Below are 17,270 nucleotides of genomic sequence, written 5' to 3'. Positions count from 1 at the left end.
GATAGAGCTGCATGTTAAACGTACGGAAAGAGTTCAGGGCTACCGGCAGAGCCCGCGGGCACGTCGCTGCAGCCCCCTCTGGCTTCAGCTCCGTGGCTGCTCTGTGACCCCACCTCTGGGTCTCTCCTCAGTTCTTTCCAGGAGGGTGGCACAGTGGTCCTCCTTGGGCACTCGTGCTGTGGGGGCCTCTGGATGTCTGGGGCCTGAATCTCCTCCATGCCTGCTTCATGCCTGGGGGACGGAGCTGTGGCTCCCCACACCCTACACTGTATTTAAGCCCTGTGTTTCAGTTTGTCGGTGTCGCGATCTACCGTTTTCTATGCTGTGCGTTCTGTCTGCTTGCCTGAGTTTATTTGGAGTCTCAGTTTTGTTACCTTTTTTGAGTTCAGCATTAAAGCTGTATTTAAGTTCACCTTAAAGTCTCCGAGTGTCTGCACATTGGGTCCTCCTACTACCACTCCTGCCTGCACACAGCCTTCACATAACAGAGACAGAGTAATTATGAAGATTTAATCAGATATTTATGCATCCACATAATTTAATTTTTGTTTTATAATTCAATTTTTCTATTTAATATCTTGCATTACCCTCGATTTAGACAGGACTTATTTTCAGGATTGATGTTTGTTGTTTTCAAATGAGCCTAAACTCACACAACAGAGGTTTAGAACAGAGACAAACACAGTCAGCAACAGAGCAAAGGATAAAAGTTTGCTTCTTTTATTTTGTTGTGCATGTTATCTCTGTGTATAATAATTAAGGTCTTATCAAAATAAAGGTTCAAAAATATTTAAACAACTCTCTATGCAGGGCACAGTACCGTATATGTTTACATCATATTGAGTAAATAGCTGGTTAGAAGGAAACAGACCTTGTAAAAACTCTGAACATGTACCAAAACCACAGAAAACAGAAACAGATTTTAACTCTTTTCACACACTTAATATGCTTATTAAATAATTTTTTTTTAAATATCATTATCAATATCATCACCCAGATGTTAGTGAAGTCACATCATTGCAGCTTCAAACAGATCATTTTGGCCATTGCTGATTGAGGAGTGGACAGAGAAATGAGGCACTTCATGCTAACTACACAATTTAGGCCCATCCTAAAGCATACCCTAGTTTCTGAACGAGCGTCATGTTGTAACACTTGAAATTAGTGACTGAGATTATAAACTCATCAGAAAACTGTTTACTGAGATCAAAATGTAAAGCAGCTGTTTGGCTGTCCTCCATACAGTCAGATAACTCTCCCACTTTGCACTGGTTTAACGCTTTTCATTTGCATTGTTCTTCAAACCTGAAAGCTGCATCTTTCTATGTATACTGTATGTTCAGCTAATGAAAGCTGGTGGGTCATCAGCACTCTCCAAATGAAAATATTTCCCTTTCTGGGAAAATGTGATGAAACTCGGTGTTCTTCTCACCGTCACTGCTCCCCTGCTAAGACAAACAGAGAACAGAAAATGAAATGTCTCCTGTTACAGTAAACAGAGTATCAGTTACTAACAAAGTAAAAACAAGTTGCGGCATTTTATTAACATTACTCACTGTTTGTAAGCTGGAACCCTGAAATACAGACAGAATAATGAAAAACAAAATGATTAACATGACAGAGTTTAGCAAAGCCAAATTATCAAATAACTCACTAAAAATATCACCAAAAATATCATGTAAGTACATATAACTACAAGGTGCATAAATTCCAAATTCATTATTGGAGTAAAATCTGCTGTAATCTCACCATTGTTGTTTCTTCTCCAGATGGAGAAACCAAAGACTGCCAGGAGGAGTAAAGCTCCTCCAACACCTCCAACAACAGGACCAACAGGAAACACTGAGGGAGAAACTGAAAAGGTCCAAAATGTAAGATCATTCACACTGCTGCCAAACCAAGCTGCTGTTTCCAGTGTTAATGCATCACTTCTGAACATTGTATGTGGTTAAGAAGAACATTTTCTTCTTCAATGGTGTGGTTCATGAGATCTGTAGTGGCCAGATCTCAGTTTGGATCATAAAGAAAGAAAATTTGTGCTTAGGATGGTTTACAATGTAAAAGCAGACACTGTATATACTGCTTCAGCCTGATTTAATTATGCATTTTTGGCTTTTTTGTTATCAAACTTCTCCTTAGTGTAAATGTTAGCACCATTCTTCTATACATGGTTATATGATGAGGTTGTACAATATTTGGTGTTCATTATATTGGTTCATGCCTACGATCAGATTTGGCACATTTGAGAAACTTTAGCAGATTAAACTCCCTTTCATCCTAATTAATGTCTCCATTGTTTCCTCTGACACTGTGCAAAATATTTTACATTACAAACAGTTGTAATTTCTTGACATTAAAATGACATCACTAATGAATTTCTGTTGACTCAAGAATTTCATGCAGACATTTGTTTCAGAGTTTGTTTGTTTTTTAAATATGATGGTGTTGTAAACTTTGAGATACAGAACTTAATTCCTGAGCCTTTCTCACCCCAGTTTGTCCGGATCGCTGTCTTGTCCAGTTTGGTGATGATGTCTTCCTTAACATCAGAGAGCTGAAACACACAGTCGTACCTCCTCCAGTCCTCTGGCTTGATTGATGAAACATTCAGCTCAACGCTCATCTGGAAGCTCCCGTCGTGGTTGGGGAGGATCTCTCCATGCTCCACACCCTCGTGAATTTCCTCTTCACCTCTCCGCCAGAACATCATGGCTCTCTCTGGGTAGAAACCTGTAGCATGGCAGCTGACTAGAGAGGAGGGAGTCCTCTGCAGGAAAGAAACTGAGGGAAGAACTGGGAAAAGATAAAAACAAAATAGGGAGAGAGGCTTTATCTGGGACAGCTGATAGTCATTGATGAAATGCTTGTCTATGCACTGGTTCATTTTCCTTGAAATGGTGCTGTAGAATAGAAACAGAAAGGGAAGCTTTTGCAACGAAATATAATAGCATATGTAATTCTACCTGTTCTCTGCAGAAAGCTCCTCCCATATTTCACATACTTCTTCAGCCAGTCGGGGCACCTGTTGATGTAGTAGTTCTTGTTGTGCTCTAATCTGGGTTTTTCAGTATCCCACTGCAGTTTCGTGACGACAGCCTGTGGCTTAGGAGCAATCCATGTTAGTGTCTGCAGGTCCAACGCTATGAAGTCTTCCCCATCATAACCATACTGATTAAAGCCTGTGATTTTATCAGTCTCATCGTCCCATTCACAGCCATTCATCCTCTGAAAAATGTGAACACCTGACAGGGAGAGAGAGAGAGAGAATGCAGAGGCAGTAAAGTTGTGGATGGTTAAAGATGATCAGAAAGGTAAATCCTGCTGCGAGTCGTCAATATTTATCATCAAAACAACACCCGCATCATAACAGGAAAATAAATTCTCATCTTTATTATTCTTGTCCTTGGAAGTAACCATTTACTTCAGCTACTGTTGATGTACACAGTGACAGTGACTTTGTATATAGCAGGGCTTTTTCTTGCCATCCCTCTAACAGAGCAAATTAAACTAGGTCAGTAATTTATTCTGGTCACTAGAACAGAGTAAATATCTTACTTGTAATTTTACTTATGTGGTAGACTGAGTGTTTTCGGTGTGTAAATGAAAACCTCCAAATAAAATGAAATAAATTATGATGGGAGGATGTAAGTCTTGCTGTGTGTGTGAATGAAAAGAGCAACATTTTAGGTAAAGGGTGATATTAGTGTACCTTCAGTTTGGTTTAAGCGCTTCTTCAAACTATTAATATTGGCTCTGAAGACCTGCTGATTCCCAGAGCACTTCTGCGTGTACCACTCCAAGTGCTGAGGATCTTTTTTTATTAACTCCTGCATCCAGTCCAGTTTGGGTTCAGCTCTCCTGATGCTGCTGTCGCAGTAGCCCACTAAAACCCCATCAACTAAAGCCGCACCAACAAATTCTGGGAAGTCTGAGATCCCAGAGGAAGCAGTGATGAAATATTTCAGGGAGTGTTTCACTGTTGAGGAAAACATGCCATTAGAACACAAATGGAAGAATGAATCTATCCATCCATCCATTCGCTTCCACTTATCCTTTTCAGGGTCGCGGGGGGCGCTGGAGCCTATCCCAGCTGTCATAGGGCGAGAGGCAGGGTACACCTTGGACAGGTCGTCAGTCTGTCGCAGGGCAGAATGAATTTATTTATAATGTAATTTTACTAATAATTCAGTATTTATTGCTCTTAAAAAATTCCTTCTCGTGAATTTTAAGCTAATTTCATCTTAAGTCAAATCTATCATATCTGTATTATATACTTCTATCTCCTTTTTTATAGGACTGTCTCAGGTTGAAATAGCAGATTGTCGCTTTGTTGGCTACACTGCCCCCCGGTGTTTAAATATGGTATAATAACAAATGATGTACTAATATTCTCATTTAAACTCAATAGTAGTAGCAGCCGTATCACAAGAAGGAGTAGTAGTACTATTTGTTGCTGATATACAACCACTTTAGTTACATTAATGGGAACTGCGTGTGACGATATCAACGGGTTGACAATGTCAGCAGTTTTTCCTCGTGATAACTGCGGATTAAATATCAATAATATTAACTAAATTAGGAGGAGATGTTTCAGCAGTGCATTTATGAGCTATTTCTAACTTCCTCCTACGTGTAAATAATTGTAATTTAGGAGATGATAAAATTAAAGACGAAAGTAAAACTAAAAACGCAGCATCAGAGTACCGTTATACAGGAAGAAAGGACAATAACAGCTGTTGCAGCACAGACGTGCTTTACAGAAATAAAAAGGGATAATTTTACCTGAAGATGAAACGTGACAGGAGAGGAGAAAAAAACACAGGCTGTTCATCCTGTTTGTATAAATAAGATGGGTCCTAAAATAGGCCGCTGATAAGAAATGTGAAGAGAGAAACTGGGGGTGTGAAAGCGTCTCTGACCAATAACGTCACATTTAGATGCTGGCAGAACACACCGGCCGACCAGTCATAACCTATCGTGCTGAGTGCGAAAGTGAAGCACTGCATAATAAGCTGGGGGTGGGGGGGGTTTCTGGGTATTTTTTTCTTTTCCTTTTTCTTTTAGGATTCAGCAGTTGAGCTTTTCTGCCAATTTTACCACATCTGCCTTTTATTTCAAAAACTCGTTAAAATAGGTCAGCATATGTCAGGGATGTGTCTTACTGTAAGTAACTTTTAGGACCTAAATGACAAAAGCATTGTCCTCCTGATTAAAAATGTAGATTTTTTTGAAATTTATTTTCAATTAATTACTTTTTAAAAAAATGCGATTTATAATGCAGTAATGACTGCTTCATCAAACGATTATTATCATTGGATTTAAAGCAACTTATTTTTATGTTCCGCTTTTAAATAAAAGTTATCTGACAATTAATAAAATATAAATGTGTATAATCTTATTATTGTTGTTGTTGTTGTTGTTGTTGTTTATTTATGTCGTGACAGACTCCCTCTCTATCATAAAAAAGTCTCCTTCCTTTACATAAATAAACAAACCTTCAGCTAATCGAGTCACGATGTTTATATCCTCCTTGTCTCCGGGTTGGTGCTGTCGGTATCACATATCTCGCGATAATTTGGTTATCTCCTTTAAATTAGAAGAAATGGTACTCTTTTTATGTTGAGTTAAACGTTTTAATATGCCACTATAATGCTTTAAAAAGGCAATAAAATATAATTGAATCTAAGTAGTGAGTAAAAAGGTGTCTCAAAAGCACCACGAAAGGCGGAGGTAGACTTTGAATGGAACGCGTTCCCGCGAGGTTTCGTTTAGTTTAGTTGAGTAAATGCCACGTCTTATTCTCAGCCACCAGCATCATCAACGTAGGCAGAAATATTGGTAGTTCTGAACCCAGGACAGACGGTTATCAAGTGGCCGACACTCGGTGATATCTGGCACGATCTGGTAAGATTTTAATCTTTATTTTTTTCTGTTATCATGTTGCATTCAGACATGTTGCTTCTGCTGCAGCAACATGCTAGCAAGTTTAGTAACTAGCTAGCTAGCCAGCTAGCAGACTTTCCTAACAGCTAATTGAAACCTGTGGTCAGTGGTCCTCTTTGAGCGGCTTTTGCTGTTTACTTTGAGATTAAAGTTGATGCTCTCCACAGGGATTATCCACTTTCACCCACCAAACAGTGAGCAAATAAACAATCACAAGAGAAGACAAAGCTAGCTCAGTCAAAGTCCGATTACCTTCACTTCATTATATCGTCACAGCTAAAATGATACGGCTGCAAGCACACATCAGCAGATGCTGGTGCACATACATACACATGCAGCGATGTATTACAGTATTATATCAAAGCAAACCAGCTAAAAGCACAAAAAAACAAGCTACAAAGTTTGCTTTTTAATTTGAAGAGCTTCAGTCTGGAGTCACAGCAGTGGACAGTTGCAACGGCTTCATGCAAACTCTGATGTATTAAGGATAATTCGCTGTTATATTGATCAGTTCACTGATCAATCGCCACATTTGGTGCGGATCCCATTTCTTACTGGAAATGCGTCCTAAGACGCACGGAATGACATACGTAGTCATATATTAATAGGTTAGGCTTATTAAGGCTTATTTTTTGACGTCTCAGATCTTGGAGAATAGCTCGAATCCTGCATTTAAAGAAAGTGCTCGTTTCTGCAGTAACTTGTCTGTACATGCGTAGTTTCTAATTTCCTCTTGAAATACCTTGGATGTCACACAAACTGTTTGGGCCAAAGATTGATTCTGACTCATACTCTGTTCTTCTTGTGATTTTTAAACTCACCATGAACAGAACGTGATCCTAAAATATGGCTAGATGTTTACTGATTAAATAAAGATAACATCGAGGACTATGCTCAATAACTTGTTGCACTGTATGTACATGCGTAGACAGTGCAACAAAGAGTGACTGGGGATTTGTGCTTCAACAGGAAACCTACGTCATAACCACAAACCCCTCTGAACCCTATGCTATAACCTACAACCAAACATGCACCTAACTACACATCGGCTCTACGCAGCGCACAACTGTTTTAACTGTCCTGTTGAGTACAGTCAATTCAATAAGAGAATAACAATCATTATCTCACTATAAGGAATAGGACTAATCATAGCATCAATATAAAGACTCACAAATGTCAGCAAATTCCTGGGGAGAGACTGGTGAAACAAAAGGGAATGTATAAAGAAGTGAAAAAAGCTTAACACAAATATGTTTGCAAGAAATGATCAAAACAAAGGGTTGGCACCCAGAAGGGAAAGAAGTCCCAACATTGTATCTGGTTCTAACAAACCACCATATATAAAACATCAGGACATGACCACAAATAAATTAACATATAATGCACCAGGCACAAGCATAAATGCCAGTAGAGTTCAGCAACTTACACAGGTTACGTCGTAGGCTCTACAAAGACGGCCTGAGACTAACTGAGAAGCTTTGAGTGTAGATGTAAACATGCCCTCTGAGTTACAGCCATAACTGTATATAAATGAGGAACATAACCATTATTGCATCACCCATTGGTCTTGGATTCTTCTTGTTAAAGGAGCAGGAAGTTACTATATTTGGAGTAGAAGGTGGTAGTTATCAGCTGATGCTAGCTTGGTTACCAAGCTGCATTTTAAACTGCTTAATATAGATGAGACTAGTAAAGTATTACAATTTCATTGACAATTGTTCAATAAGGCAATAACAACACAAACAGAGTCATGAGGTCCAGTTCAGTGACTCAAAGTGTGGTCCACCCGACCCTGATCAGCTGCATTTCCCTGTCTGTCAGCAGCCTTAATCTTAAACCTGAAGAAAATTAAACTGCAGTGTTACAAACAGATTGACCCTCTGTTGTTAAGGATGTGGAAACTGTCTACAGAAGGGAATTTCATAGTTAATTTTGCATCAAACCTTTAAAGATTTCCTTAATGTCATTTGGTTGGACAGTTTAAACTTAGAGTCTGTTTCTTCACCCTCACTTTGGCTTCAGTTTTGATGCTGCTGGGTTTTTATTTATTAGATGTCTTCTTCTCCTTTCTCTACATCCCAGGGTTTTAATATGGGCTGTGTACGTCTGCTGGCATTGACATTGGCAACATCTGCAGTACTGTTGTTAGCATCCCATTTAGCCACTGCTCACAGCCATTCCCATGGTGACCATGGACATACCCACGGCCACCATCACCACCACCACGGCCACTCACACGGCGAGGACGACCACCATGGGCACTCCCATGGCTCTCAGGTGAAGATGTTCCATGGAGCAAGCAAGTGGAGCGCTGAGGCCAACCTGCAGGAAGAGGAGCACGATCACGGCCACGATCACGGCCACGATCACGGAAACGGCCACGGCCACTCTCATGATCACGGCCACGATCACGGAAACGGCCACGGCCACTCTCATGATCACGGCCACGATCACGGACATGGGCACACTCACGATCACGGCCACGATCACGGACATGGGCACACTCACGATCACGGACATGATCATGCTCATCATGAGAATGTTGTTCGAGTACACAAGGAGGGAGGTGGACACGAGCACTCACACGGAGGGGAGAGGACGAAGAGGGAGGCGGGCAAAGAGAAGAGGAACATGGTGGAGCTCTGGACACAGGTGAGTGACTGCTTGTTTAGGTTCAGCAGTTGGGTTTGAAGACAAATTAATCATAGTGGCATAAACCTGTTTTTCCTGCTGATGATTTGAGTACGTTGATACAATGTTCACATCTCAGTAAAACTCTATAAAGCATGAAGACGAGAAACGTCTGTCTCCAGTAAACCACAGCTTCAAATGTCAGATTCAAAATTTTCTGTGAATAATAAAAATAAATGCGTCATAGCCACAGCCTAAGGAAAAGTATATTATTATACTCGTATAAGTCCTTTCGTTAAATACACTTTATTTTTAGTAAAAAAACAGTTTAGAAAAGAATATGAAAATACACAGATTATTTAGATAATTAACAAATGTTCATTTTACCATTTATCATCGCCAGTAATCACATGTATATAAGCAGATTACATTTTGTGTGTAAAGAAGAAACATCAACCTTTTACTGCACTGTAAATTCAGTCATCACAATATGTTTACAAATCAAACAAAATATGTCACTGATTATTTTCTCTGATTATCTCCTTGATGCTTGAAAAGAAAAACGTTTGCCATTTTACACAAAACTGTGCAACTGTTCCTAGACTGCAGGTAGGTCTGTCAGAGCGCTCTACACCTTTATTGGCATTACTTCAGATGTGTTGCATGAACAGACAAGAATGTGATAATAAAAAGCAAACTGCACTCTTTCCACAAATGGCAATCCACCGCTCCCAGCACAACATCAAATCTCTTCAGAACATCACGCTAACCTTTGTTATACACTTTTATGATACAATCACAAAGCTGGTAGTGAGATACACAGTATGATGCTCAAGCCAAGTGTCAATCCCAACCAAGCAGCAAAGGCTTCATAAATGAAATTGCTTTTTAAAGCCTTAGTTTGTAGTGAGAGGTCTGTTATTGCAAGCTGTTGATCATGGTTTACATTCTTTTGAAATTATTGTTGTGCAGCAAAGCAGCAGGATTCTTGAGACAAAATCAGACTCGTTATGATCTCATAACAAATTGAATTGTGGAGTTTTGCACAACTGGGTGATATCTGTATGCAACTTATTGTGTGCCTTTATCTGTATCTTCTCTAAAGAGTTTCCCTGGCTCTCGTTTGTTTCTTATTTTGAGGAACTTGAATGCGCTGTCTGTTCCCTGAATGACTCACAGCCTTGCAGTGGTGCATTGTTACTACTGAAGAACAAAGTTGGAGTTATAGTCGGCATCCAAATGGCTCCTTGGTGCTTTATCTGTCTGAGTCAGAAGCTCTTTAGTTTTGTTTTCCAGTCATCAGATCTGTGCTGACAGATCCGAAAACCTCAGAATATTATATTTTATATTATATTTGTATCCTTTCCTTTTTTTTTCCTCTCCTACTTTATATATTTTCCTTCATGTTTCTTCTTTAGTGAGTTAAGGATTATCTTTCACATGAATACAAAGCATTTGAAATTTAAACTCCCTCCTTCATCTTTGTCTGCAGGCTATCGGAGCCACCCTGCTCATTAGTGCAGCTCCCTTCCTCATCCTGTTTCTGATCCCAGTTCAGTCCAACAGCGACCAGCACCAGAATCTGCTCAAAGTGCTGCTGAGCTTCGCATCTGGTGGATTGCTGGGTGACGCCTTCCTCCACCTCATACCACATGCTCTGGGTGAGTACGAGTTCCATTCTCATTTCCTTTTTCTTTTCTTTTTTTTTTTACTGTAAGTTTATGTAAGTGAAGATTTTAAGTATTTATAAAGTGTTTCAAATATGCTCACGTTAATTACAAAGATCGTATGACAGAGACAATAGTTTTTAATTGATTACAGTGATATTCAGTCCAGTGATTTTGCACGTCGGGCACTGAAAAAGTAAACACATATATACAGCGAGAGATGTTGCAACAGTTAGAAAATATGACACTTTGTGGAAAAGGTTGTAGTCGGGCAAAGTCTTTGCGTCTGGTTTTGACTTCTTCTCTTCCTGTATCAGCACTTACGTGGTGTTATTGTCCAAGTGGCGACACCTGTCGTTCAGGAGAATACTGCAACGGCTAAATAGAAGTGACTGCGTGATGATGTTGCGGCGGCGTGCTACGCGACCCATGCGGAGGGTATACTGGTGCCTTTACAGCTTTGGCACTCCTGTCAAAGCCATAATTGCCTGTGATGGTAAAATGAGCAGCTCGGTGTCTCTGTTGGTTTTAACTTTTAGATTTGTTAAACAGCTGAGAGAGAAAAACAGAGCAGCACGATCCTCACTTTGTCTTTCTGACGTCTCCTCGTGTCATATTTGTTTTGCACAGAGCCCCACTCACATCACGGAGATGGGGATCATGGACACTCGCATGCAACTGAAGAGTCGCATGACCACGGCCACTCTCACGGTATGCATTAATGGGATTTCCTTTTTTTAATGTTGCCTGTGTGTTGTCTGGTTATTTGCCGGTGATTTTAAAAGAAAAAGTTTCTAAAGCCAAGCAGAGCTCATGAAGCAGTGCTCCCTATTCCCTACCTGTATAGGAGCGGCCCACGGTCATATGATGTCTGTGGGTCTTTGGGTTCTCGGTGGGATCATCGCTTTCCTAGTGGTGGAAAAATTTGTGCGTCTGCTGAAGGGAGGACATGGCCACGGACACTCCCATGGACACTCTCACGGTACGCTGGAGAAAACTCTTCTTTTGATCAAGCTCCTTTAAATTGCCCTGAAAGATCAGTTGTGTACAAAACCAGATTCCTGCATATAGTAAATGTTATTTTGTTGCTGTTTTCAGTTCAGAAGTTTTTTGTAAAACTGCATGTTCACTAGATTTCCCAGCTATATTCTCTGTAGGTGTTTTGAACTTTGTTCTGTGTGGCTTTTTCAGTTGCTCCCAAAGAGAAGGACAGTGATGGAGAGGAGGAAAAAGAAAAGAAGGAGAAGAAAGAAAGCAAAGATCAGAAACCATCAAAGAAAGAGGAGAAAAAGAGTACAGGTGAAGCACTGAAGTGTAGTTTCTGTGCTGAAGCAACTGATTTCAAACAGAATTTGAACCTGCACACACCCACACTTCTTTGAGCTTCTTAAAAATGCTGCTGCAGGACGTTCACTGATAGAGCTTGGTCACTGTGTGTGGCTTATTTTTACGAGTCATAACTACACAATAGTGGTAGTAAAAATGACATTTTCTACTGTTTATTCCCATTGCTGCCATCTTGGATTGTAAAGTTGGGTTGTTGTATGGCTGCTCTGACTTTTTAAGGGGGAAAATCCCCTTTGGCGAACTCTGAATTTCCAAATTCCCACTTCAGATGGAACTGGGATAGAATTAACGTGGCGCAGAGGTTGGATTCTTGATTGTCTGGAATCTGCAAAAATGTGCAGTTGAGGATAAAACAGAAAATGTTCACATCTGAGATGGTGAACAGACTGGTACCAGGCAGTCTCCCATTCAAGTACCAACCAGGCCCGACCCTGCTTAGCTTCAGAGATCAGCTGTGTGTAACACAAAACAGAACCAAGCTGCAAACATGTTTTCTTGGTCTTTCAAAATCTGTTTGGAATCAAGTTTTTAATGTGCGTGTCAGAGGAAAGAATGTTCACATTTTTCTTGGGTTGTTCTTATTTATGTTTTTTTTGTGGGAATCTTGAAACATAAAAAGCTCATTGTTTGCATCAATCCATGAGCCACTAAACACTTTACATATTCTTCGGGTCTTTACTGTTCCTTCCACTAATGCAGATATCAAGGTGTCTGGTTACCTAAACCTGGCAGCTGACTTCACACATAATTTCACTGATGGTTTGGCAATTGGAGCTTCATTCCTGGTTGGTCCAGCTGTGGGCACCGTCACCACCATCACCATCCTGCTTCATGAGGTCCCACATGAGATCGGAGACTTTGCCATCCTCGTCCAGTCTGGCTGCACCAAGAGGAAGGTAACCACCAAATATGAAAAAGCTGCAAAAAGTCTCAAAGTCGTTGACACAGTGTACACACACTTGTCAGTATACTTAACAAATTATAAACAAGCAGCAAACAACAACTACATACAAGGAGGAATTAATAAGAACTATTCAAACAAAGACAGCCTGTCTACATGCAGTTTTCTAATTAAACTGTAAAGCGTGTTCACCAGGAAATGGTTATCCACCCACATACTGACACATCTTGTCTCGTGGTCAGTTTAGTCTCTAAATGACAACCCAAACAGCATCCACAGTCATTAAATATGTAAAGCCACTGCTCCACCTTCCCCATAAAACACAGTGGAAAACCTGCTGTGGTCTGACTGGCAACTGTGCTTTTGAACCATGAAACTCTTGAATTTTGGTATAGAGGCCAAAAAGTCCTTGGATTTCTGTGTACAGTTCTCAGCGTGCTTTTAACTGAGTGAAACTGTAAAACTCCATAGTGGTGCTGAAAATAGAGAGACTAGACGAATCCTTCAATTGTCACACAAGGGTAAATTTGGTTGTATCAGCAGTTTAAAAAAAACCAAAAAAAAAAAAACCCCAAACCACATACACAAACAGAACAAGACACGGAACAGAAACACACAATTTTTACATATTTACATCATGGACAATAGTTACCAAAGCAGAGTACTGTACAGGTATTAAAATTAGAGTACAGATAAGGACAAAAAGTAGTAAACAAACCAAACAAATATTTTTGGTACAAATTCACCCTGACTGTGTGATGCTGTTGTGCTCTTTGCTGATATGTACATGGAAGCTGCTTTGGTCCACACATGCAAAACAAGCTTCCTCTTGCACCTTTCTTTCACAATAAAAGCCTTTGATATATGCACAGTATGACAGCTGTACTCTTGGAATATATGCAACATATTTAAAGCTAATTGTAAGATTTGAATAAACTCCTATCTCTGGTTTTAGCTTTAAAATAGAAAAATTATTTTTTCAATAGTAATTAAATATATATATATATATATTTTATTTTTAGTGCAGATTACCTAGTATGTGGTGCAAAAATAGACATTTATATACTGGATTAAAATGGGGACCAAAATATTCTGGTTCTCTTTAAAAGATTTTTAAAAATATATATAAAACTATTGAAAATTAATGAAGCATTGTCTTCTCCCTCCTTGCCTGCAGGCCATGTGTCTACAGCTGCTGACCGCTCTGGGAGCTCTGGCTGGGACAGCTTGCTCGCTGTTGGCTGAAGGTGTGGGTGCCGCTGCCACCGCCTGGATCCTGCCCTTCACGGCTGGCGGGTTCGTTTACATCGCCACAGTGACGGTGCTCCCAGAGCTGCTGGCGGGCCGCTCCAGTTTCGGCCAGTCTCTAATGGAAATTCTTGCCCTGCTGTTCGGAGTTGGCATGATGGTGCTGATTGCGGAGTACGAGTGAGGCGCTGCAGAGCGCACAGACTTCTTACAGCACAGGGGATGGAGAGACAGAGAGAAGAGGTCAAACGGTTAAAAAAGCCTTTTCACGTAGAGATCATGTGGATTATTTTTGTCAAAGCTGTGTTTCCTTGTTTGTTTCTTTTTTTTTTTTTTTTTTAAATTGAGTTGTATTTTGGCACAAACGCCACTACTTGATGGAAAGTGGAAATGTTTTTGTTGTGTAGTGTCTGTTTTTCTTAGCAGTTCATGCGCACATCCCTGATTTGTATAACTACTTTGTGGTTTTTGAGAGGAGTAGTGTTAACTTCTTGATTGTTAACACTGCTCCACTAAAGAAACTGACAGCTGGAAGAAATAACATGAGTGGAAGGATTTTTGGGAAAGGGAAGAACGTGGATGTGGACTCGTTCTGTACAGCGGCTCAGTATCAACTTAACATCTTCACTACATCGACCATCCGGCCGCCATCTAACTACATGCTGAGCTGACAAGTAACTTCCCTCTAAGTCAGAAACATTTTCCATCTGAATCCATATCAGTTTAAGATGTAACAGGTCTTCTGTTCATTTCAAGCTTTGGTGAGTGAAAGAGTGGAGACAGTGCTGGTGTGGCTCCCACTGAAGTGACTCAGTGCTCTGTTCTACTTGATTAATATCTGTTTAGTTTGAATGTACCCAATCTCAATATTTTTACATTCCACACAATAAAAGTGAATGTGGCTTTTACGCATGTGCTACAAATGGCAACATAATTACTCTGAAATTATTAAACTCTCACCTGGTTGTTTGTTAAAGTAGAAGCAGTTTTCACATTCCTAACCAAACTATTTTTTTCAGCTGATGACAAAGAATAAATAAAACACTTGCAGCTGTTCTGAAATCCTCAATAAAGGGTAATTATTTTCAAAGTGTTGATGATTTTTCTGTATGTTCTGTAATTGACTGTAACAAGATTATAATGAAATGGTTTTAAGTTGTTAGAAGTGATGTTACCAAACACAGAAATGTTTTTTGTGACTCTCCAAAAGTTGATTCTGTTCATCTGGACGTAGCGTTTTCAGTGGGAGAAAACGTTCAGATGAACACAACCAACTTGTGGAGATGTACTTACCTGGATGATTGAGCATGTGTCAAGATGTTTTTTGTGGCTATTTTCAGAAAAGGCCACAAGAGGGAGTAAGAGATGTCTCGCGCAGCATTTGTTGTGCTTGACAGATCTCACGTCCTCAAATCATGTTAAAAGCACCTTAAAGGACATTTGCTAGACTTGTGAAGCAACACACTTGTGTGTTTGTGGGTTTATTTTTTTTATTTCACAAGAGTTAAAGATAGTGGCAGAACAATCTGACCTAGATGACTGAGAACCTCCAAGGTTTCACAATGGTTTCAACCAAAACCTCTGCTGAGAATGACCCACGCCTTTTTCCACACCTTGGTGTATGTGGTGAGGTGCACGGCCAATAGGCCATTTGGCTTTATAAGAAAATAATCCTGGATGAGGGTTCAGTCACTTTCTTTCCAAGCTCCTTAGACCATAATCTCCAGATTTAACCATGTTTAGGCAAAATGGCTAATCACAATTATTTATTTAGTTATTTTAGAATTCACTATAGACTCAGAAGGCAAGTTGTTTGGCAAAATAAACATTTTTTATATGGCTGCTCTGTGATTTGCCACTAGATTTGATCAACTCTGTTGTTTAGCCAAACCATACCAATCAAACAGGTCACTCCCACCTGACCTACTTAGCTGATCTAATCTGGTCTTTCCTGCTCCACGACCTTCAAACAACGTTTCGTAAAATGCAGTTTTAAAACGAGGAAAAGCTAGAAACAAAAACAAACAGCCTGTTGATGCACGCAAACCTACGAAATCTGTGAAAAAATTATTGATCTTTATACAACTGGTAGCTTTAAACAACAATAAGGTCACAATGTGACATGACATTTAGCTCTGTGCTGATTAATTCAGTCATCCTACTCTACACAGGCTGTCTTTTGGTGTGAGGGCTCTGCTACAAAGCAAGGTGTTGATCTTAAAGTCAAGAATTTTCTGTGTTACAAAAATTATTTTATTTCTGCCTGGATAAATCACGATGGTAACTTATGCTGAACACATAACTTGGTCAGAATACCGTTATGTTCTGAGTTTTGGCTCATCTAGAAGTTTTTTTTAATTTATGGCATATAATAAGTGTGATATAAATTTGGATTATCTGCTGGGGCTATATGTTTTATTTGTGCACCTTGTTAAGATGTAAGTTACTAACATAAAGAATGAAGCCCAGCTGCAATTTTACAGCAATGCAAACTGTGCCTGCATTGCTAGAATTTGTATGTATTAATTTCGTGATGCAGAAAATGTCTATTTAATTTTTATATATTTTATGTAATCTGGTGCCAAGTCTCTTTTACAATGCTGGTATTGCAACCTAGTAGAACACAGAAGACACAGAGGATACCTATTCAATCAGTAAAATTAAAATCACTTCGCTCTGAAGTGATTTCGAGCCTAATAAAGTGATTCCTTTGTTAGTCTGTAGGACAGCAATTTAATGTATAAATAATTCCAGTTTCAGAATTCTAATCTGTTGGCATCACACTGTAAATAAACAGAGACGCAGAGTGTGTTGAATTTTATGTTCTTATAGATTTTTATGTGTAAGATGTTTATGACCATATCATTGAATAATATCTCAGATTGGTGTGGGAGGCACTCACAGGGATCCGTTTGTGCATGTGCCTTGGTGTCACGTGACATGTGAGCCCGAAGCAGATAGCCGGGCTAAACAGTCGAAACTGATAACCACTATCGAAATCCATTATCTCCAATTGCAGTTTTAGATTAGGAATACATTCACTGATGCCCTCAGACGTCGGTGCGTTGGTAGTTCTTTGTGTCCGGGGATGGGCGTCCAGGTACACGCCGGCTCACTCCTTGGCGGCCGCTTGTCGGGGCCTGGAGCCTGGGGCTCGCTCGGGCCACTTCGGGGGTGGGGTGCCCTCGGCCTCTCGGCCTGGGGCTCGGTCACTCAGGCACAGCTGGCTGCCGGCGGAGCTCACGGGCACGTCACTGCAACCCCCCCTGGCTTCTGCTCCGCGGCTGCTGAGTGACCCCTCATCTGGGACTCTCCTCAGCTCTTTCTGGGACAGTGGCGCGGCTGCCCCTCTGTTGGTCTTCCTTGGTCTCTTGTGTTCTGGGGGCCTCTGGATGTCTGGAGTTTTAATCTCCTCCATACCTGCTTCATGTCCTGGTGGACGGGGCTGTGCCCCCCCCCCCCCCCCCCCCCCCCCCCACACCCTCTAGCAGATCATTACATGAAGGAACCTTTTAAAAACAAGCGCGTCCATG

The 17,270-nt window shown here is 40.4% G+C and overlaps 2 protein-coding genes across 4 annotated transcripts; one reads left to right on the top strand and one right to left on the bottom strand.

The window, feature by feature from the left end:
* Positions 1-704: 704 nt before the first annotated feature.
* On the bottom strand, positions 705-4,905 carry LOC101482500 (major histocompatibility complex class I-related protein 1). 3 transcript variants are annotated; one of them, XM_012924280.2, is made up of 7 exons: positions 4,783-4,905; positions 3,710-3,976; positions 2,964-3,242; positions 2,491-2,793; positions 1,750-1,854; positions 1,557-1,574; positions 705-1,448 (listed from the first exon to the last, which is right to left on the bottom strand). In XM_012924280.2, exons 1-7 carry the CDS (start codon positions 4,829-4,831, stop codon positions 1,435-1,437), a joined length of 1,035 nt encoding a protein of 344 aa, XP_012779734.2. In that variant the 5' UTR covers positions 4,832-4,905; the 3' UTR covers positions 705-1,434. The 3 variants fall into 3 exon arrangements, with proteins under 3 accessions (XP_012779734.2, XP_076735445.1, XP_076735446.1); XM_076879330.1 differs by having other exon boundaries at positions 3,710-4,136; positions 4,783-4,894; XM_076879331.1 differs by having other exon boundaries at positions 705-1,445; positions 3,710-4,136; positions 4,783-4,894.
* A 728-nt stretch (positions 4,906-5,633) lies between these two features.
* Positions 5,634-14,827, top strand: slc39a7 (solute carrier family 39 member 7). Its single transcript, XM_012924289.5, has 8 exons — positions 5,634-5,904; positions 8,026-8,595; positions 10,067-10,235; positions 10,872-10,952; positions 11,089-11,223; positions 11,433-11,540; positions 12,288-12,484; positions 13,667-14,827. The coding sequence occupies exons 2-8, from the start codon at positions 8,035-8,037 to the stop codon at positions 13,919-13,921; spliced, it is 1,506 nt and encodes a 501-aa protein (XP_012779743.4). The 5' UTR covers positions 5,634-5,904; positions 8,026-8,034; the 3' UTR covers positions 13,922-14,827.
* The last annotated feature ends 2,443 nt before the right edge of the window (positions 14,828-17,270 follow it).

This window comes from Maylandia zebra, linkage group LG22 (genome assembly GCF_041146795.1).
Source record: "Maylandia zebra isolate NMK-2024a linkage group LG22, Mzebra_GT3a, whole genome shotgun sequence".
NCBI classification, from domain to species: Eukaryota; Metazoa; Chordata; class Actinopteri; order Cichliformes; family Cichlidae; genus Maylandia; species Maylandia zebra.
Note: the sequence above shows the minus strand (reverse complement) of the source record. Positions and strands in the feature narration are given on the sequence as shown.